The sequence below is a fragment of the Pan paniscus genome, chromosome 8 (genome assembly GCF_029289425.2).
Source record: "Pan paniscus chromosome 8, NHGRI_mPanPan1-v2.0_pri, whole genome shotgun sequence".
NCBI lineage: Eukaryota > Metazoa > Chordata > Mammalia > Primates > Hominidae > Pan > Pan paniscus.
The window spans coordinates 112,346,674-112,369,043 of NC_073257.2; the positions used below are offsets into that span (position 1 = coordinate 112,346,674).

Sequence of the window (22,370 nt, forward strand, 5' to 3'; positions counted from 1 at the left end):
CGCTTCTTTCTTTGTCCTCTTTCTCCTGGTCCCCTTCTTCTGCATTTGTCTGGGAGGATCCTGGAGTGTTCTTTTGATCGACTCAATCTTTCTCTGGCACTTGAGTTCTGATTGGCTGAAGGACTTAGAGGGGAAAAAAAACTTTAATTAAGTAGATAATCTCTTCTTTGGACGTTTGGCAGCTCCATTTCACCTCCCCTTAACTCTGTTTGGGATCGCTTACACACCAAGGAAGTTGGGCTTTGAGAATTCCATCCCACTGGCACTGAGGAGAATATTTCTCTGTCTTGCTCACCCATCTCCCAGTTTTTTGGAATTTTCTCTAGCTGTTACTCCAGAGGATTATGTTTCTTTCAAAGCCTTCTGTGTACATCTCTCTTTTCACCTGTGTCCTCCAACTCAGCCACAGCTGGTAAGTAACCTGGACTCTTACCTGGAGCTGGGAATAGGTAAGTGTATGTAATGTGTTGGGTAAAGCTCATTTAATTTCCAGAAATGTAGGAAGCCTTGAGATCTCTCCTAGGAAAAACTGTTCTATGGGGTAGGGCTCTTCCTAAATTTATGGCTGATTTTAGTGAATCTTTAGGACCCCTACCAATAAAGGACTAAATGATGGGAGCGGGGGTTCCTATTTTTATAAATTGCTATTCCACAAATATTCCCCCAAAGTGATTTGGGGGTAAATGGACAGCAGCCCTTTTCATGAAATCCTGATGTCAGCATTGTAGAGAGGAGGAAGGTAGTTCAAAGCAAGTTCTACCGTGTGTTGAATCTGATCTTGAGGTAAAGTCTGGAGACAAAATTCAATGGGATCTTACTTTGTACTTTCTGACTTTATTTTTTTTTTCAGGATATTCTAAGTAATTGCTCAAATTATCATTTCCTAGACATAAAAAATTTTATTTGAACCACTAAGCAGGCATTGGGTTAGCAAACATATTTGAAACCAGATATTTTAGAAATCTAAACGTCTTGAGAAATGTATTTAATTTGTTCAATTTACAAATATTTCTAAATTGTTCAGAAAATCAGATAATGTATATGAAAGTGCTTTGTAAATTATAAACACAAATGCTAAAGAATATCATCACCATTCTCATTTAGCTCTTGGAAACCACATAAACTATCTATACATGCAACTGTTCATTAGCAAATACACCAGTACACAATAACATACAGAATGCAGGTTGCTAGGGTGTTCGGAGTTTCTCTCCAGTTCAGATATGAGCTCAGTCTCTCTCTTCATCAGCTCTCGTTTTGACCATCTATTTAACAAAGATATAAATCCAATTGCTACATAAACTGTTGAGGAAGCAGGAAAAGAAATTTCTTTGCTGAGATAAGCTTCCTTTGAGAATTGAAAATACATTTTTATCATAAATGAGTGTAGCCGTCTTTATTGGAGTGTTGATAGGAAGTATGCCAACTTCATAAAACTATTTGCAAGTTAATACAATAATTTGCAACATTTCTGATTATAAGCAGAACCACCAATTAGTCCATTTTTAATTGGCATTTTAATTAAATATTTCAACGTTAAAAAAAAAGGTCTCTCTTCTCTCCCCCTCATGAGAACAAAAAGACAAAAGGGAGAGGAGACTATTTCAGAGCATTTCTACTGATGTTCATGGTATTCTTCAGCTGATTCAGTATCAGCAAAAGAGAAACACGAGATTCCCTTCCCTAGTCACCAGGGTGGTGTGAAGAATTGTTCTATAAAAAATACCTTTACTGTGTGTTCCCTTCCCTGCTGGAGGGGGTCATGTTCATTTCATTCCGATACTGACACAGCCACACTGAAAGGTGGCTGGGTTGCTTGTCTGTCCAAATTCAAGTGTCTGGATTCAAAAAGAAAAAAGGAAAAAGAGATGTGAAAGAAAGTTCTAATTTAAAAAAACAGGGTTTAAGAGCCCTTCTCGCCTTGCCTGACTTTGAGGAGAAAATGTACAAATCTCCTTTATAATACAATTAGATTTTAATTGCTTTTTCCTATAAGCCCGAATTTAAATTAAACATTTGTACTTCACCAAGAATCTGTTTGTGGTGGCATTTGAAAAGTGATTTTTAAATTTAACATTAAACGTTGATTATGCTTCTAATGAAACTATCAGGGTTTTGCATAAGGTCATCTTCCCCTTTATGCCATGCAGAGAAATTTGACCAACCACAGCCTTTGAAATGTTTCTCTTAATACTTCATTATCAACCTTTTATGTAAGGACCTCAAAAGCATTTAACAAATAGAGAACCACAATTTCTGCTTGGCTGTTCAATTGTAGGCCTGCCTGAAATTACTATCTAAAAGAGTCCATCTGCAGAAATTCCTGGGCTTGAAAAGGAGAGAATAATGATGACATTCACCTATAATATGCAGTTTTACTAGGTAAATCAGTACAAGATGATTTCTTTGAAAAGTATTTGCCACAGTTTTTTATAGTTGGGACACTTCCAAGGAGAACTGTCTTTTAGTAACTTGAGAAAATTATTTTCTTTGAATTTGTTTGTCTTAATCCTTATGGCTCCAAAGATAGAGAATGAGAATGCATGATAAGCCAAGCAGATGATGATGATTATAATGGTGGCCAGAGATGAACCAATTTGATTTTCCTTCCAATGCACTTACTCATCTGGAATGAGCAGGCCTAGAAAGTGTTTTACCTTAACTGGTTGGCCCCATTTTACTCCAAATGATATGTCATAATGACAGTGGGTCTTACCCAGTTCTGTTCATTTCTCACTCTCTCCCCACCTAACTCAGTCACCAAATCAGAAGGATGCCCTGGGATACAGAAGTAAACTATAGCTCTGCTCTCATTCTTCAACAGAAGTCACCACCTCTACTTCTTTCCAAAGGTCTGCAGCAGGAATTTAAACAGGGTCCATTTCTCTTCTGCAGTAGGGCAAGAATTTACCTAAAATCTTTGGATTTTATGGCAGCTTTTGAAAAACATCATCTTTTGGTCCTCTACATGCATCTTATAGAGTAACCTTTCTATGGCTCTTGAAATCTCATCTGATGATGACATGTGGGACTCCTGACTGGCAAAGGAATCAGTTATTGGAGGAGGGTCTTTGAATCCATATTCTCACCAAGCACTGCATAAAGCTGAAATTATTGATCTCCACACTATGTTCTACTACTTTTAGGTGTATTTTATGAACAATAAAATACAAACTCACTTAAAAATTACTGAATTCATACTGGGGTTCTGTCATAAGTTTTTGCCATGTTGAATTTTTCCCACTAACAGATTAAAAAAAACCATATATGATCAAGTGAAGATCCACTAAAACTGTCATGATAGGGGAGGATTCTCATCCTCAAAGATGCTGGGAATCCCTGAAGTTAAAGAAATAAAAAGTAAGGTGTGAGGAACTGCTTTGGAATCTGGAAAAAAAATACCAGTATAAAAGAGTGACTTAATAGCATTCTTGGTTCATAAAAAAAAAGTGCCTGATCCATTAAAAAAAAGCTGGGATTTGTGGAGTAGCTCTGAGGTGGGCTAGATCAGCAGCTGCACTGTAGGAAGGTCTGAGGGCTCTGAGACATAACCAGAGAAGTTTAATTCCCAGGTTTATCATTGAAGGCCTCCACAACTTGAGCCCTAGGTGTTTCTTTCCAGAATCTCTATTTCTCTTGTCATGAAAGACAATAACTATTATTATTATAATTATTAATAACAACAAAGGCTGTGAGTATCCTGGGAAAAGACACTTCATTACAGCTCTTGTTATGAAACCAGTTTGTGTGAGTGACAAGAAGGATGCTCTAAGATGCATGTTTGTTTTAGTTTTAGTTTTTGGTGGATGACAACATGACACAAAGAAGGGTCTCCTTTGTGTGCTATTACATAGTGACAAATGAGGCATTAAAAAAGGACCAGAAGAAAAGGAGTTTTAATCTAAACCCTCTCCTTCCATGGAAAGATATTCCTTTTTTTTTTTCTTTTTCCCAGCTGGGAAAATTGGTTTAATGCTGCTCTATATTGGGTGATACTATTATCTCTTGGGACTATTAATAAAATTCCTTTTTTTCTGGGCTCCAACGATGCTTGTCTATTTCCAACAGAAAAGTGGGGGAGAATTCATATGGCTTAGAGAACGAGGTCAATATAATTTTTCTTAGGATAAATCTTTATTTTTCAGAAAGTGGATTTTTTTTTTCTTACTCGGTAAAAGATCAGGCTAGGTTAACAGCTGAGGGAAACACTGAGCTTGGGTCACATAAATAAGATTCCCTATTGCCTCCCACTTGAAATATACCTGCACTCCCAGGACCTCTCAACGGAAACTACCATCCACTTTGGACAGATGCTTCAGTCTCATTATGAGCCAAACTTTTATGGTTTGTTTTTCTCAACCTTTATTGTAAGCCCCTGTTATTGATCATTTCATTTCTCTGTATGCTTCTTAGGTTAGAGTTTTCTCCAAGCCAAGAGAAAATCAGATCATAAGGGGATCATTTAAATTCACCATCATCTGACCAGTCCAAACTCGCTTTTTAAAAATAAACCTATTTTTCGCAACTTCAGCATCCTATGGTACCAGCATATTATGGGGCTATATTCCAGTAGTCCCAATAAGACCCTATAAGAGGGCTAATAGGTCAGTCTTTCTATGCAGCTCCATAGATGAAATTCTTATACTCTCCAGGCCAAATTTACACCACCCTACATTAGGAGGAATTTCCCCTTTATTCAAAACTGCAATTAGCATTTGCTGCTCTAAATCTCAGTCCTTTTTCTGTAGTCAGGTTCTTTAGGTTTATCGTATCACACTTTGAAGGTTCCATTATCCAGGACACTAAGTAGTGAATCAATAGATTGTCCACATTATCCTGTCTGGTATTTCCTCACCTTAATCCAAGGCATCTGGTGGAGCCCAGATTCCATAGATTATTGCTTTTCAGAATAATTGGTTTTGTCTTAAAATTTTCATATTATGGGAAAAACATGTTTTTACAAAGGTTGAGAACAGCATATATAACAAACCCCAATTACTCAGCTTCAACCGTTATCAATCTCTGACCAATCATGTTTCACCTATACTTTCTGTAGCATTTTTAACTGCATATTCTCTTAGTCTAAATCTTCCAAGTACTACCATGGTTCAAAACAGGAAGAAGAGGGATAGCAAAAGGATTATCTGTCCTGTGTCTGAGAGATTCAGGCCAGTAATTAGAATGAAGTTTGGGGAACATTGTACATTTCTCCCATTGCCCTTAGGAGAAGATCAAGAATACAAATTAGCAAAAGGGAATAAGTCATTCAAATACATGTTTGTGTTTATTTCTATTGGAGCTGTAAAAAGGCAGTAGAAATTGATGGTTGGATCAGATTGAGGAGAGAACATTTTACCATCTATTTGGATTTAATTCCATTAAGCAGTAAAAATGGCACTAAAGTGCCAAAGCCTGTCAATTTTCCAACCTTAAGCTGTTCACCTAGTTATTTTACAGGATAATTCTTGGAGTTACCATGTACACCCACCTTCTTGATACTGATATAAACTGGTATTGTTTCCATCGATGCAACTGAGAACATAAATGTTTTCTAAAGTCTATACTGCAGGGACCAAGGCAACAAGATCAGAAAACAAAATGGAATTATCTGCCTCCATAACGACTGTGGAAAAAGTTCCCGTGATCCCAGGCTTTCTGGGAATGGTGGCTTGAGCTGTTCCTTAGCAGCTCTCACTTAGAGACCAAGGAAAGGAGCGTGAGTATAGCTTATCCCTGCCACAGTCCTCATTTAGATGCTAAGTGCTGAAGTGCTTTTCTGTAGCTTAGTGTTTCTCAGCAGCGCTTGCTACAATACATAAAGAAGGAAAGAAATGAGGACAGGGAAGATAGCCTACCACTCTATAAAATATCCTGGAATACAAATGACATATCAGTTGCAGGGAAAAAGATGATCCCCTGAACATTTGTGCTTTGCTTGTGAAGGAATCTGCCTGAGCTTCTTTTGCAAAGATCCATGGTACAGAGTTGTCCTGTGGGCTATTACATGGCCTTTGCTAACAATCGTTTGGCAAGGGCTGGATTTGCGATAATGTGGGATTTTAATATACATTTTAATATAAGGACTACTGCTAAGATTGTCACATCTGTTTAACTTTAAAAAAATTTTTTTGTCAATTGGCTTACAAGACTTGTTTTCTCTTTTCATATTTTAGGGCACTGCATCATTATATAAAAAATTCACATTTATAAAAAACATTTTTAGAATGATTTACAGGGCTGAACTCCCTTTGAAGAAAGAAATGGACTTTAATTTGGTGAAATAGTTATGGGAATATGACCAAAAGCTACGCATTCCTGAATTTTTCTTTCTATACTCATCTTGAAAAATACCTTCCTCTGGCCCCAATCTCCACTGCAATCATTTCTCCTTTCACTTTTTTCTTTCAATGCTGTCCTCCCCCAACCAGTCAGCACTAGCTACTATCATGTCATAACTCTTCACTCTCTGCAATCTGGCTTGTGTTCTATTGCCATACTTAAATAGATCCCTCCACTGATACCAGCTTTGTTCCCTCTTGACATATTTTTAAGTAGGAGGAAATCTGATTTTGAAAGTCTGAATATTTCTCTTCCCTTTAAGACTTCAGATACCTTGTAACTTCTACCTCCTAATCCCTTCCCCTAGTTAAATAGGAAAGCCTGATTTCAATACTTTGGAATAGGTAAGAATTAGTCATGCTTTTCACCCTTGAAAAATATTTGCATTTTAAACTTAACTCTCTCAAATTGTACAGTGAATAGTTCCAAGTTCAATACCCTCAAGTATTATCAGATAAGGTAGTGAAGAAAATTTGGGGACCAACGGGATATTATTTCACAGTTATTAGTAAGACCTACTTTCTGTGTAACTGTGTGTGTGGGCACACGTGTGAACATACCTTTGTGTCTGCTCGTGCACGTGTGTTCTACAGGTCAGATGTGTGGATGCTGTGGAACAGAGACAGTCACAAGGAAACTCACTCAGAAGAGCTATCTTTAGGGTCTCCCCAGCCCAAGGCATCTTGGGAGTTCTATGAAGTGAAAAGCTGCTGTCAGAACTCATTCTAAGAGAAAGCTGCATCACTGGAGCACCTTCCAGCTATAGCCCCTGGCAGTTTCCCTACTCCATACCCTCCCCTTAGCCTTTAGCCCTTTGTCCTATATGCCTTCTGTGCTAAATCTTCAGATGGAGATCTATAGTTCACATTCATTCACTACCACTTCTCCTTTCCCCTGGGCCAGCACTCCAATTTCGGTAATCAGACGTCTCTCTCCTAAAGTAGACCAAACTGAGCCTCATGACTCAGAGACAATTTTTTTAAGACAGGATCTCACTCTGTCAGCCAGGCTGGAGTGTACAATCCTGGCTCACTGCAGCCTCGACCTCCCTAGCTCAAGTGATCTTCCCACTTCAGCCTCCCGAGTAGCTGGGACTATAGTGTATGCCACCATACCTGGCTAAGTTTTGTATTTTTTGTAGAGACAGGGTCTCATTGGTTTTTTAATATCATCATTATATCCTCTTTTCTGAGCTCCATCCCATTTATCCATCCTTATTATGATTTTTATTTTTATTTTTCGTAGAGACAGAGTCTCACTCTGTTGCCCAGGCTGGTTTCAAACTCCTGGGCTCAAGCAATCGGCCCACTTTGGCCTCCTAAAATGCTGAGATAACAGGCGTGAGCCACCATGCCCAGCTGATGACTCAGAGACATTTTATGGACATTAAGAGATGGGATTAAAGGTTGGGGAGAAGCCAGAAATATTACGTAAAGATTTGTGGGGAAAGTGATGAGAGGCAGAACAAAACAAAATCACAGGGCACTAAGATGAAAGTCCTGGGTGGTAAGAGGAAAATATCAAATTCTGCAGATTCATATTCAGAATGTTTGTTTCTTATTTTCTATTTTATTTTGTTTTATTTTATTTTTTGAGACAGAGTCTCACTCTGTCGCCTAGGCTGGAGCGCAGTGGCGCAATCTCGGCTGACTGCAACCTCCGCCTCCCAGGTTCAAGCGGATTCTCCTGCCTCAGCCTCCCAAGTAGCTGGGACTACAAGTCCACACCACCACGCCCAGCTAATTTTTGTATTCTTAGTAGAGATGGGGTTTCACCGTGTTAGCCAGGATGGTCTCAAACTCCCAACCTCAGGTGATCTGCCTGCCTCAGTCTCCCAAAGTGCTGGGATTACAGGCGTGAGCCACCATGCCAGGCCTGTGTTTTGTTTAGATACACAAATGCTTACCATCATGTTATAATTGCCCACAGTAGTCAGTACAATAACATGCTGTATAGGTTGGTAGCCTAGGAGCAATAGGCTCTACCATATAGCATGGGTGTGTAGTAGGCTATCCATCTAGGTTTGTATAAGTACATTCTATGATGTTTGCACAGTGACAAAATCACCTAACGACACATTTCTCAAAACATATCCCTGTCATGAAGCCACACACTGTATCCCCTCCCCACCTCTGCCTACAGTGTCCTTTAGCATTTGTTTCTCCCTACTCTTTTATACATAGAACCCAGTGTGAGCAGCAACAGTGCCTAGAAAATGTGCCCAGGGGATGTCGTGCTACCCAGATAAAGCAGGGCCTGTGCCCTGGCAGATGTGGTTGTTTTGTGGACATAGAAGCAGTAGGCTGGTGTAATGAAAGGATAAAAAAGTAGCAGAGACAATGTGATAATTAACTGATTGTATTCATGAGTGTGTGCGAAACATCGCTTAGGCCTCTCAGAAATATTTACCAAGAATTTTTCAGGAATTAGGAGTCCTGGATTAGCCAGTGGGAATAAGAGCAAGGGAAAAACGGGCTGCAGAAAAGCACAGCAGGTAGAGTGCATGCTCTAGAGTAGGACTGCCTAGGCTCCAGTCCTGGCTTCACCACTTACCTAGCTGTGTGAGGCTGGGTGGCCACTCTGTGTTTCAGTCTCTGTTTCTGTAAAATGAAAGATATAATAGTTTCTACCTCATATAATTGTGATCATTATATGAACTTAAAATATGTAAAACACTTCAAAGTACATGGTCAGTCCTGGCAACACAATGAGACCCTGTCTCTACAAAAAATACAAAATAAAAATATGCCGGGGGCGGTGGCTCATCCCTGTCATCCCAGCACTTTGGGAGGCCGACATGGGCGGATCACTTGAGGTCAGGAGTTCAAGACCAGCCTGGCCAACATTATGAAACCCCGTCTCTACTAAAAATACAAAAATTAGCCAGCATGGTGGCATGTGCCTGTAGTCCCAGCTACTCGGGAGGCTGAGGTGGGAGGATTTCTTTTTTTTTTTTTTTTGAGATGGAGTCTTGCTCTGTCACCCAGGCTGGAGGGCAGTGGCGCGATCTTGGCTCACTGCAAGCTCCGCCTCCTGGGTTCACGCCATTCTCCTGCCTCAGCCTCCCAAGTAGCTGGGACTACAGGCACCCGCCACCACACCCAGCTAATTTTTTGTATTTTTAGTAGAGACGGGGTTTCACCGTGGTCTCGATCTCCTGACCTCATGATCCGCCCGCCTCAGCCTCCCAAAGTGCTGGGATTACAGGCATGAGCCACCACACCTGGCCGGAAGATTTCTTGAGTCTGGACAACAGAGCAAGACCCTCTCTCTAAATAAATAAATAAAAGTACTTCGTGTGCACAGAATAAACACTCAATGAAAAGTATAGTACCCACCCCATGGAGTTGCTACGGAAATTTAAAAAGATGATACAGGTAAAGCACTTAGAAGAGTTCCTCACATACTTGAATAAATGCTAGTTGTTATTACATGGTATGATTAAACTTTATATCAGTGTATACACACACACACGTATACTGGACAGCTAACACAAGGAGAAGAAACAATTGTAAAATTTTGACTTGGCAGTGTAAAAGCACAACTAACCACAGTTATTTATGTAAATCGCTTACCACTTATGCCTAATTACTATGAAGCACAATAACAATTATGCACAGCACTAAGTGTGTCAGATTAACTTTGCTAAAGGTTTGATTATAGCACTAACCTCTGTGTACATATGCTCAGTGTTCACTCTGTTACTCTTGTAGTTGATCATCTCCTAATGTGGCACAGTCATCTGCTCACTACAATAAAAAATTAGTGGGAGCACTGGCTTGCCACAGGCTTCCTATATTTCTCAAAATCTTTTTGCAGTTCTTTTTCTCCTTACATTTTCTGCTGCATCTGATGGTCTATCCTTTTTATTTCAAAATCCTTGTATTCAATTCACTTTTATAGGCACTTACTATGTTCAAAGTACTAGATTAGGAACTGGAGGGTATACAGAGATAATTAAGGCAGCCCATACTTAAGTATAAAAGAGGAAAGGGAAACCTTCATATGAAACAGAGAAAAGTTGCTGTGAGGCTTCAAGGTGTGCTGGTTGTGGCTTCTGCACTGGTACTTATTCAAGAATAAGTGAGATTTTTAAATAATAGCTTTATTGAAATATAATCTACATACTATAAAAGGCACCCTTTAACAAATCAATGATTTTTTTTTAGCCAATTCATGGATTTGTGCAACCTTCACCACAATCCATTTTAGAACATTTTAATCACTTCAAAAAGAAACCCTTTATTCATTAGCATTCACTCCCCGTTCCTCCTCCCCTCAGTCCCTGGAAACTGTGAATCTAGTCAGTTTCCATGAGATTGCCTATGCTGGACATTTGATATAGATAGAATCATATCATTTATGGCCTTTTGTGTCTGGCTTCTTTCACTCAGAATGATATTTTCAAGGGTCATCCATGTTGTAGCTTGTATCCAGTACTTCATTCCTTTCTATGGTCAAAAAATATTCTATTATGGGTTGGACATGGTGGCTCATGCCTGTAATCTTGCACTTTGGGAGGCTGAGGCAGGCGGATTGATTGAGGTCAGGAGTTTGAGACCAGCCTGGCCAACGTGGCCAAACCCCATCTCTACTAAAAATACAAACATTAGCTGGACATGGTAGTGCATGTCTGTAATTGCAGCTTCTTGGGAGGCTGAGGCACAAGAATTGCTTGAACCCAGGAGGTGGAGGTTGTAATGAGCCAAGATGGCGCCACTGCACTCTAGCCTGTGCAACAGAGCAAGATTCTGTCTTAAAAAACAAAAAAAGGATGACTCTTCATGATTTTTGTCTGAGCAACTAGGAGGAACAGTCCTTTACTTAGATGGAGAAGACTACAGAAGGGGTAGGCTTGGGTGATGGCAGCGAGGATCAGGAGTTCAGTTTTGGACACGTTAAGTTTGAGGTGCGTATTAAACACTGAAGGAGAGATGCCAAGAATACAGTTGGATATGCAAGTCTAGAGTTCAAGCAAAGGTCTGAGAAGAGCTGGGAGGGTTCAGGAAGTCATGAACCCTTTGAATGGTCCTGAATCTGGGTAATATTGTCAGCAACTTTACAACCTCATGGGAAATGGGAAGCTTGTACCTCCATCTGGGAGTATACTGTTTTACCATGTTCTGTCTATATAGCAGCCTCCATTTGTTAAACAAAATTTATATCTTAAAACAAATTTACATCTTCAGTGTTTGTTAGCATCTTTCCTTCAATCACATAACTGCCACATAGAGGTGGCACCCATACAAACACTTAAATTCCTTCCTTTTTGGTTCCTTTGCATCTTCTCACAATACACACTCACTATGTTTTCTGCAATCTATATTTTACCCCCAAAAGGAAATCATGTCATTGTTTCATTGACCAAGAACAAGATCCTCCTCCTTTGGTACTCACTACAGGACAGTCTTCTTTTTTTTTTGAGACAGAGTCTCGCTCTGTCGCCCAGGCTGGAGTGCAGTGGCACGATCTTGGCTCACTGTAAACTCCACCTCCAGGGTTCAAGTGATTCTCCTGCCTCAGCCTCCTGAGTTGCTGGGATTACAGGCGTGCATCACCACGCCCAGCTAATTTTTGTATTTTTAGTAGAGACGGGGTTTCACCATGTTGGTCAGGCTGGTCTCAAACTCCCGACCTCAAGATCTGCCTGCCTTGGCCTCCCAAAGTGCTAGGATTACAGGCGTGAGCCACTGCACCCAGCTGAGTCTTTTCTTAATATAGGATATTTTGGATATGAACAAGCCAGCCATAAGGTTCAAATATGTCTGCAAATAACTCGGAGGTTAACAACACAAGTTGGCCGGGCGTGGTGGCTCACACCTGTAATCCCAGCACTTTGGGATGTCAAGGTGGGCGGATCACCTGAGATTGGGAGTTTGAGACCAGCCTGGCCAACATGGTGAAACCCCATCTCTACAAAAATTACAAAATTAGCTGGGTGTGGTGGCACACGCCTGTAATCCCAGCTACTCGGGAGGCTGAGACAGGAGAATTGCTTGAACTCGGGAGGCAGAGGCTGCAGTGAGCCGAGATCATGCCACTGCACTCCAATCTGGGCAAGACAGAGCAAGACTCCATTTCAAAAAACAAACAAACAAAAAAACACAAGTCCCGGGAGGCGGAGTCTGCAGTGAGCCGACATCATACCACTGTACTCCAGCCTGAGCAAGATACAGTGAGACTCTGTCTCCAAAAACAAAACAAAACAAACAACAAAAAAACCAAAAACACAAGTCACTTTATAGGAATGTTGTCCAAATAAGGCCTATAGTGTTGTTCCATGACAGGTGCTCAATTAAGTCTCATTCATTGATCAGTTGGGCTTGACCTGGACATCATACAAATCTTTGCATATTGTAGGATCTTCCAGGAAAGAATTCTCTAGAATCTCTGTCTATTACTCCCTGTAGTTCCGGCTTAGACTCCTTTCACAGGAAGACTCTTCACCCCAGCTATGGCAAAGCATTTTCTTTGTCACTCAATTTGCTTTGTTGTTTTGTTTTCTTTCCTGATAATTTCTGTCTTACGGAAAATGGGAACTAGCTCTGTCAGGCTTGGTAATGCCCAAAATCTTTGAATGTTATTCCTAACATAAAAAGTGCCTTTCTGAGTGGGAACAAGCTCAGGCCCCTTTCCCCAAAGCAAAGGGGCCTGGCTGACTCCTCTGACATGTCTTTAAGGATCAGAAATTCATGTCCAAACCTATAATGGCTTTGGAAATTGTGAATTCATTTAGGTCATTCTGAATTGTATTTTTGTGTTTTGCTGGTGCTACTACACCTGATCAAGCAGTGCTTCTTTTCAGTTGAATTAAGGTTGCCTACCAAGCTTTAAAAAGTAGGCCTTAGTGGCTGGGCGCGGTGGCTCACGCCTGTAATCCCAGCACTTTGGGAGGCCGAGGAGGGCAGATCACGAGGTCAGGAGATCGAGACCATCCTGGCTAACACAGTGAAACCCCATCTCTACTAAAAATACAAAAAAAAAAATTAGCTGGGCATGGTGGCGGGTGCCTGTAGTCCCAGCTACTCGGGAGGCTGAGGCAGGAGAATGGTGTGAACCTGGGAGGCAGAGGTTGCAGTAAGCTGAGATGGCACCACTCCAGCTTGGGTGACAGAGTGAGACTCCGTCTAAAAAAAAAATAGGCCTTAGTTTTGATAGACTTCATAGTATTTTTGATTTTCTAAAATTCTATTACAACTCGTTTAGAATCTTTTTCATCTTCTCATATGGCAGCCTCTTAGTTTGTTAATACTGGTTTTCAAAAACTACTCACATTTTTGGTGTTGTATATGTTTTTTATGAAGAAAGTCAGCCAAGCTCTTTTGGCCTGACAAGAAACTTTCTTGGTCTATTTCATTTCCAATCCCCTTTCTGGTGATGTTCAGCATCTTATTGGCCTTCAGAATTGCAGGGGTACACCAGATTTCATGGAACAATACATAATGATTTCCGTATTACTTTCTCACATTATAATGGAAAAACAAAGATAATAGATAATAGATTCTGATTTTCAAATGCCTATACTGAAGTCATTCTCCAAGTCTTTAGCCCTGCAGATCATGTGTATATGTACATATATATTTAACATTTTATTTTTAGATAATTATGGAGTTGCAAGACATGTACAGGGAAGAAACGTACAGGGAAGTCCCATGTACACTTGCCCCAACCTCCCCCAGTGTGAACATCTTACAACGTTAGTACGATATCCATGAAGCTTATTCAGACTTCACCATTTTTACATGCACTTATGTGTACATGTACTCATGTATGTGGCTTTATGCAATTTTGTCATGTGTAGCCTTGTATAACCACAGTAAAGACATTTGGCCATTCCCCCAAGACTTTCTCATGTTACTCTTTACAGCCACATCCATCCCCCATCCCAAATCCTTGGCAACCACTGATCTGTCCTCCAGCTCTATAATTATATAATTTTTATTATTTCACTATTGTTATGTAAATAGAATCATGCAGTATGTATCCTTCTGAGACTGACTTTAATCACTCCGTAACTTCCTTGAGGTTCATCCAAGTTGTTGCATGTATCAACATATCATTCCTTTTTATTGCTGAGTAATATTCCATGGTATGAATGTACCACAGTTTTTTATTTTTTATTCATTTATTTATTTATTTTATTTTATTTTTGAGTTGGAGTCTCGCTCTGTTACCCAGGCTGGAGTGCAGTGGCGTGATCTTGGCTCACTGCAAGCTCCACTTCCCAGGTTGACGCCATTCTCCTGCCTTAGCCTCCTGAGTAGCTGGAACTACAAGTGCCCACCACCACGCCTGGCTAATTTTTTGTATTTTTAGTAGAGACAGGGTTTCACCGTGTTAGCCAGGATGGTCTCGATCTCCTGACCTCATGATCTGCCTGCCTTGGCCTCCCAAAGTGCTAGGATTACAGGCGTGAGCCACCACACCCGGCCACAGTTTTTTAAACTACCCTTTGAAGGACATTGGGTAGTTTCCAATTTTTGACTATTATTAATAAAGTGGCTATGAGCATCCAGGTACAAATTTCTGAGTGAAAGTAAGTCTTTATTTCTCTGGGATAAATGCCCAAGAGTGCAATTGCTAAGTCATATGACAAGTTCATTTTTAGTTTAGTTTTGTTTTGTTTTTTGTTTGTTTTTTTTGGGGGGGGACAGAATATCACTCTGTTGCTCAGGCTGGAGTGCAGTGGTGCAATCTCAGCTCATTGCAGCCTCGGCCTCCCAGGTTCAAGCGATTCTTGTGCCTCAGCCACCTGAGTAGCTGGCATTACAGGCGCATACCACCATGCCTAGCTATTTTTTTTTTTTTTTTTTTTTTTTAGTAGAGACGGGGTTTTGCCATGATGATGCCTAGGCTGGTCTTGAACTCCTGGATTCAGGTGATCCACCTGCCTCAGCCTCCCAAAGTGCTGGGATTATGGGCGTGAGCCACTGTGCCCAGCCCATTTTTAGTTTTAAAAGGGGCAGCCAAACCATTTTTCCAAATCGCATTACTTATTTTTAGAGTTTTATTATGACTCAATCCCTAGAGAGATATTCCACTGTTTGTTTACCTCTTCCTAATTAGAGAAGTATCCTTCTAACGTCCCACGGAGTCAGATGAACGTGGATTCAAATCCTGCTTCACTCACTTATTAGCTGGGTGAGCCTGAACACGTTTAACTTTTCTGGAGTCTCAGATTTCCTGTCTGCAAAATAGAGATAATAATGCCTGAGACAGTAAGGATTTAACAAGAACAACATGTAAAATACCGAGAGTAGAGCATAAGGAACATAGTCAGGAGTTAATGCTAGTTCTCTCCCCCACTTCATGGCAGAATAATCAGCAACCATCACTATCAGGTATATGGTACTGGAAATTTTACCTGGCTTTAACAATGCAAGGAAATGATACTACTTTTATTCATGCTTTTTCTACTAAGTTTTGTGTGTGTGTGTGTTTTGTTTTTTTTGTTTTGAAACGGAATTTTGCTCTGTCGCCCAGGCTGGAGTGCAGTGGCGCAATCTCGGCTCACTGCAACCTCCACCTCCCAGGTTCAAGTGATTCTCATGCCTCAGCCTCCTGAGTAGCTGGGACTACAGGCGCCTGCCACCATGCCCCGCTAATTTTTGTATTTTTAGCAGAGACGGGGTTTCACCATGTTTGGCCATGCTGGTCTCAAACTCCCGACCTCAAGTGATCCACCTGCTTCAGCCCCCCAAAGTGCTGGGAATACAGGCATGAGCCACCCCACCTGGCTGTAAATTATCTTTAGTAGGTTTGTTATGCACAGTGTTTCCTGGGTAAAACTAGTTTCCCTTTCTTCCTATTAATGACATGTGCTGAAGTAATTCTTACCACTCTTGGAAGCAGAAACAAGTTGGTGTCTCTGCATTATATTCTGTTTTTGTTTTTTTTTTCCCTTATAGGTCGGTGAACAATTTCCTGATGACTGGTCCAAAGGTAAGAACAAATTCCATTAATTGATATGGATTTCACTAATCTTAGCCTGTTGACTAAAGATGATAAATGCAGATTTTTCATTATATCCACATATTTTATTATGCTGTATATATTACAGATAGATTGAGACCCAGAGGGTGTTAGGGACACATCTAAAACCACATAGCAAACCACTGTCAGAGCCAAGATAAGAAAGCAGGAGCACTGAATTTATGGCTAGAATTTCCAGAGCCATAAAAGTCAACAGCCTTTTATAGGTGTCAGGCTGCAAAGTCACACATCCTTCTCAGTGCCCCGTGGTGGGATGCAGTTTCCCATGTTTAAAATGCTGGAATTGTACTACATGATCTTTACATTCATGGGCATTTTCAGTTCCAAAATGTTGTTTTCTAAGATGGTCATGTGATGAGAACTCCTTAAATTTCATGAATTAGGTGATTTGGGCTCATTTTGGAGAGACAGGATAGTATAGTGAAGAAAGGTGAATAAAGGATAATAGGGACTAGAGTCTGATAAAACTGAGTTTCATTTCTAGTTCTGCCATTTGCTAGCTCTGGGACTTTGGGGAAATTACTTTAGCTCACTCCCTGGGCCTCAGTTTCCTAATCTATAATATAGTGCCTATTTCACAAGTTATTTGTGATGTCAAATGAGACAGCATATTTAAAGGCTTACTCCATTATTTTGGAGGGATGGGAGAGTGAGCAGGAAGAGGGCTGTTTGGTCAGTTTAGGGTAAATGCCTCCTAAGTTCAGTCTGAATTTTTACCCCTATGTCCCTACAGGCTTACCTGATTTACTCCAGCAGTGTGGCAGCTGGTGCCCAGAGTGGTATTGAAGAATGCAAGTATCAGTTTGCCTGGGACCGCTGGAACTGCCCTGAGAGAGCCCTGCAGCTGTCCAGCCATGGTGGGCTTCGCAGTGGTAAGAAAAGCCTCAGCCACAGCTCCCTGGACCCTCTGGTCACAGGTTAGAGCCCCAGGGATAGCCCCTTGCCTCCTCGACACCCTTATTCCTCACCTGCTCTCTTCTCTTAGGTCATCTCCCTCTCCAGGATCTTCTCTTTTCCTTTTCTACTTCCTTTTTCCCACCTGTAGAGTTTTTTCTTTCTTTCTCAACACTCTCATTGTTCAACAAATGGATCTTGCCTTACTCCCAATCCCATACCATCCTTGGCCTCCCAGGTGGCTAAAGGTCTCCTCACAATGTAAGTAATATCAGGAGGTAGGCAGGGGTCATAATTCCTCAGACCTCTTAGCCCCTTCCTCAGCAGAGAGATACTGGGCAAGTGGAGAGTGACTTGGAGACCAGATTCCCATGGAGAAGATAAAGAGTGGCCATGCCAGTAAATGAAAGAGCTACCAATCAGAGGTTCTTTTCAAGACTAACTGCACATGACTCTTAGACCCTAAGTGTTCCAGGAGGAAGTGGGGATGGGTTCTTTACAACCTAGCCTCCAGATTCATCTCCCTCCCCATTTCTTCCTCAGGCTCTTTCCAATCTAAATCATTTACAGTCATGTGTGTCAACAGTACCCTAGCCACTTGGTCATAAAATGTGTGACCTGAAAAGACAGGAGGTGAGAAGAGCAGGGCTAAGGCCAGGGATGGGGCAGACCATGGAAGAGGGTAAGATACACTATAAAGATGGGAAGGCCAGGCACAGTGGCTCAAGCCTGTAATCCCAAGCTCTTTGGGAGGACGAGGTAGGAAGACTGAGCCCAGAGTTTGAGACAAGCCTAGGCAACATAGTGAGACCGACTCTCTGCAAAAAAATAAAAGTTAAAAAATAATAATAAAGATGGGGAAATAGGATGGAGCTAGGGAAAGAGGATATAATGATGGTTATTAAAGAAAGGTAGCATGTCTGGTATTTCTTTAAGCTGAAACCCCTCCCTCTAACTCTGGATTTTTGGTTCCTGCTAGCCAATCGGGAGACAGCATTTGTGCATGCCATCAGTTCTGCTGGAGTCATGTATACCCTGACTAGAAACTGCAGCCTTGGAGATTTTGATAACTGTGGCTGTGATGACTCCCGCAACGGGCAACTGGGTGAGTAGTAATGTAGGGATGGGTACCATAGGCCAGCCAACGCACATAAAGAATGAAAAGCCTGGTGGGGGTGAAGAAGAGCTGTATTCTTCTAAATATGAAGAAAATCATGCGGAAGATGGGTGAACGAGTTTGATCCCAAGCCCTACAATGACAAGCCAGGCTAAATGTAGCTTAGAACCTTCTTTTCCCATTGAGTAGTTTCCTTAATTTAAACATAAAAATAAAGAAACAACACTCGGGGGATTCCTCTGTTGCTTCTCTCAAACACAAGGGGAACTTCCTTCCGTGTTGCCTATCCCCGTCTACTTTCCACTCTTTACCTCCAAGCGCCGTCTCCAATCTCCTGAGCCCTCCTGACCAATTTGCAACATCGTTGTTCCATATTTCAATTGTACCCCTCTTTCCCCCTCAATGCTCGAGCTTTCCTCATCTTTTTGGCACCATTTTGTCCCTTCTGGACTTCAATCACCAGCAGGGCACGTGCACCCTCTGCCCATGCGAAGAGGCACAGTTGGCAGAGGAGTGTGCTGGCACCTTGCAAAGAATCCACTCGGCAACTACTTAGGTCGTTGAGCCCTGAGCAGGGGATTGGCTGAACCTGGAAGTGGGCGTGTAAAAGTGGCAAAAACAAATCTAGACGGCAACTGATCTGGATACAGGGCACTCGCCCAACCTTAATCCTCTCCTATCCTGGACCCCCCCACCCCCAACCCAATTAGAAACAGCAGCCCAGGAGGCTCTGCGCCCGCTTGCTCAATGACCTGTCCTCCCTCTGCACTTTTCCAGGGGGACAAGGCTGGCTGTGGGGAGGCTGCAGTGACAATGTGGGCTTCGGAGAGGCGATTTCCAAGCAGTTTGTCGATGCCCTGGAAACAGGACAGGATGCACGGGCAGCCATGAACCTGCACAACAACGAGGCTGGCCGCAAGGTGAGTCCCGCAGCCCTTGGAAATAGGCAGCTGCTGGCTATATCCACTACCAGCTCCAGGTGCGGACAACTCTTCAGTTCATTTAAAAGATTGGCAAAATGAGGTACCAAGTGGGCTGGCCCAGTAGACTAACTAGACTTCTCGCAACTCCCACAGGGGCAGTTAAACTCGCCACGCGCTTAATCCCGGGCCTCTCACTCCTAGCTCTCTCCCCAGGCGGTGAAGGGCACCATGAAACGCACGTGCAAGTGCCACGGCGTGTCTGGCAGCTGCACCACGCAGACCTGTTGGCTGCAGCTGCCCGAGTTCCGCGAGGTGGGCGCGCACCTGAAGGAGAAGTACCACGCAGCACTCAAGGTGGACCTGCTGCAGGGTGCTGGCAACAGCGCGGCCGGCCGCGGCGCCATCGCCGACACCTTTCGCTCCATCTCTACCCGGGAGCTGGTGCACCTGGAGGACTCCCCGGACTACTGTCTGGAGAACAAAACGCTAGGGCTGCTGGGCACCGAAGGCCGAGAGTGCCTAAGGCGCGGGCGGGCCCTGGGTCGCTGGGAACGCCGCAGCTGCCGCCGGCTCTGCGGGGACTGCGGGCTGGCGGTGGAGGAGCGCCGGGCCGAGACCGTGTCCAGCTGCAACTGCAAGTTCCACTGGTGCTGCGCAGTCCGCTGCGAGCAGTGCCGCCGGAGGGTCACCAAGTACTTCTGTAGCCGCGCAGAGCGGCCGCGGGGGGGCGCTGCGCACAAACCCGGGAGAAAACCCTAAGGGTTTCCTCTGCCCCCTCCTTTTCCCACTGGTTCTTGGCTTCCTTTAGAGACCCCGGTAATTGTGGAACCTAGGGAATGGGGAACCCGCTCTCCCAGACCTAGGGATCCTGAGAGGGAGAGACTGCAATTTCTCCGAAGCTTGCCACTTTCCAGCCTGTTTCTCCAATTCCTCTGTGCTCTCCTAGAGCTCTGTCTGAATCCTCGCAGCCACACCTAGGTCTGAGAACTCAGGCTTTGAGTTACTGATCTTCCTAGGATTAGGAGAACAGGTGTTCCTCCTCCCCTCTCCTAGCAGCCCTAATGTCTGACCTAGCCTATCAAGCCTTAGGCGCTGGAAGAACCCTTCTCAGACACGCAGGACCCAGGTAAAGTCAAAGCTTTGCCCTTTTGCCCACTGTCGGCTACCAGGGCTCACCCACTGCTGCACCTCTCTTCTGCACAGCTCCTCCCCTGCTACCTGCTGAGCCAGATTCCCCAGGAATCTTGAATGCTTTCTCTCCTCTTCTCCCTTTCCTTTCCCAGAAAAACTGAGGAAACTGGCCCCGGAAAAGCATGTCTTTGGGGTTGGTTCCTAGAGGCAGAGGTTGAAGATGGAAGAGGGAGCTCTGGAGTGCTAACTTGAACACCAAGGGTGCTACTCATCCCTGTGGTATCATATCATGAATGGACTTTACTAGTGGGGCAATGACCTTCCTAGACAATAACCCGAGGGACTCCAGATACATACCCCGAAGGTCTAGGAAATACGTTAAGGGCAGATTACAGTCATTTCCTACCCTTTAAAGGTAACTTCTCCCTTCTCCTGACCTACTTCCTCCTAGCAACCAACTTTACCTCTTCTTCTCCAAAGGATCTTTGTTCCTCTGAGCCAAGACTGAGGTAAATAAAGCCACTTTCCTCTTCAGATCCTGGTCTGCACCTCTAGAGGCAGGTCCTAAGAAGGAGAAACTGAGACTCTTCCTTCTCACTAACCTGGTTCTCAAACAGGCAGGATTCAGAGCACTGGATATCTTCCTTCGATGAGTAAACTTCCTGCAATGAAACTGTTGCTTAATAGGAAGTTCAGCACCTTGAACCTTAATTTATTGCAGTCATTGTGATATGTGCTCTTTTTCTAGGTACTGCACTTATTCTTGAGGATATTCGGGTGGGCTGTGGTAACAGATACAACCTGTAGGCTCTCTCCTCCCTCCCATCTTGGCAGGATACCATCCTCCCTAAAGCCTCACTTCCCTGGTGGCCCAAGCAGTTATCTGGATTGAGGCTAAGCTGCCAAGGATTAGTAAATCATCTATTTAAATCTTCTAATACATTCACTCAATAGCCATGAGCTTGCTGCTTGTGGTACTTGAGTCTTCTGGTTTTATTCTCAGAGAGTACAGCAGGGACTTGTTTATGAAACAGAGCAAGACCTTGGGGAGGGAAGAACCAATCCCTGACAGACCCTCTGTAGCCCAAGGGGCTTCCCAGCCAGCTTCCTTGCCCTAGGACAGTCCCAGGTCTGGGGCTGGGCAGCTCTTCTAGAGCAGAACTGGTCAGATGCTAGACGACCTCAACCTTCCTCTCCCAGAGTAGGAGAAAGCAGTGTGGCTGGCTCCAGGTAACAAAAGCCAAGACTCTAGGGGCTCACCTGTAAGAGTCAAGGGTTCCCGTATTCCAAACTAAGGCAATGGCCAGGTCAGATCCCAAACCCTTGGCCTCACCCACACACCTTCTGGTCTTACCAACACTTACTGAGGAGAGAGTTTCCCCTTCCTGACTGGGGATACACTTCCTTTCAGGTGTTCTTAGTGCTTAATTTCCAGCTTTCTCAGCAAAAGGCCCTTCACGCCTTCCCTCTGCTTTTATCTGAACCTCCTGAATCTCCCAACTCACCTTTTCTCCTTAATCAAGAAGCAGCATATACTAACCTACCTGTCCCACTTTGCAGAATTACTTTATAATGTACACGAAGAAAGTTTGGCAAGGTAGCTAGAAAATTTAAAAGCACAATGTTGTAAAGTAAAGCTACATTCTCCAGGTCTCTTAGCATAAAAGCAGAACTATTGTGCTTCATATTTGGTAACTCCAGGTCAGCACTCTAAATACGTCAGGCCGCCAGAACATTATTTCATAGGTTATTGTTTTATACCCCCAAATGGATACCAGATTCATTCCAGTTCTACCAAGAAAACACGACTGAGATGCCTTGGATCTGTATTGCTTTTCCCTTCCTTTTGCAATATCCACTTGTTCATTTGTTCATTCAACAAACACCAGAGTAGAGATAGTGGTGAACAACCACCATTGCTGCATCATGGAGTTTAAGTTCTCATCTTACACTCAATTGCCAGGGCCGTGGTC

The 22,370-nt window shown here is 42.9% G+C and overlaps 1 protein-coding gene and 1 long non-coding RNA gene across 2 annotated transcripts; one reads left to right on the plus strand and one right to left on the minus strand.

Moving 5' to 3' along the window:
- Positions 1-344: 344 nt before the first annotated feature.
- Positions 345-20,953, plus strand: WNT8B (Wnt family member 8B). Its single transcript, XM_057298972.1, has 6 exons — positions 345-412; positions 16,248-16,281; positions 17,066-17,204; positions 18,206-18,331; positions 19,121-19,263; positions 19,480-20,953. The coding sequence occupies exons 1-6, from the start codon at positions 345-347 to the stop codon at positions 20,023-20,025; spliced, it is 1,056 nt and encodes a 351-aa protein (XP_057154955.1). The 3' UTR covers positions 20,026-20,953.
- LOC129393239 (uncharacterized) lies at positions 825-20,011 on the minus strand. Its single transcript, XR_008620017.1, has 5 exons — positions 16,177-20,011; positions 15,392-15,526; positions 8,893-8,939; positions 1,727-1,838; positions 825-1,265 (listed from the first exon to the last, which is right to left on the minus strand). It is a non-coding gene; the product is annotated as an uncharacterized LOC129393239 (long non-coding RNA).
- Positions 20,954-22,370: the final 1,417 nt, after the last annotated feature.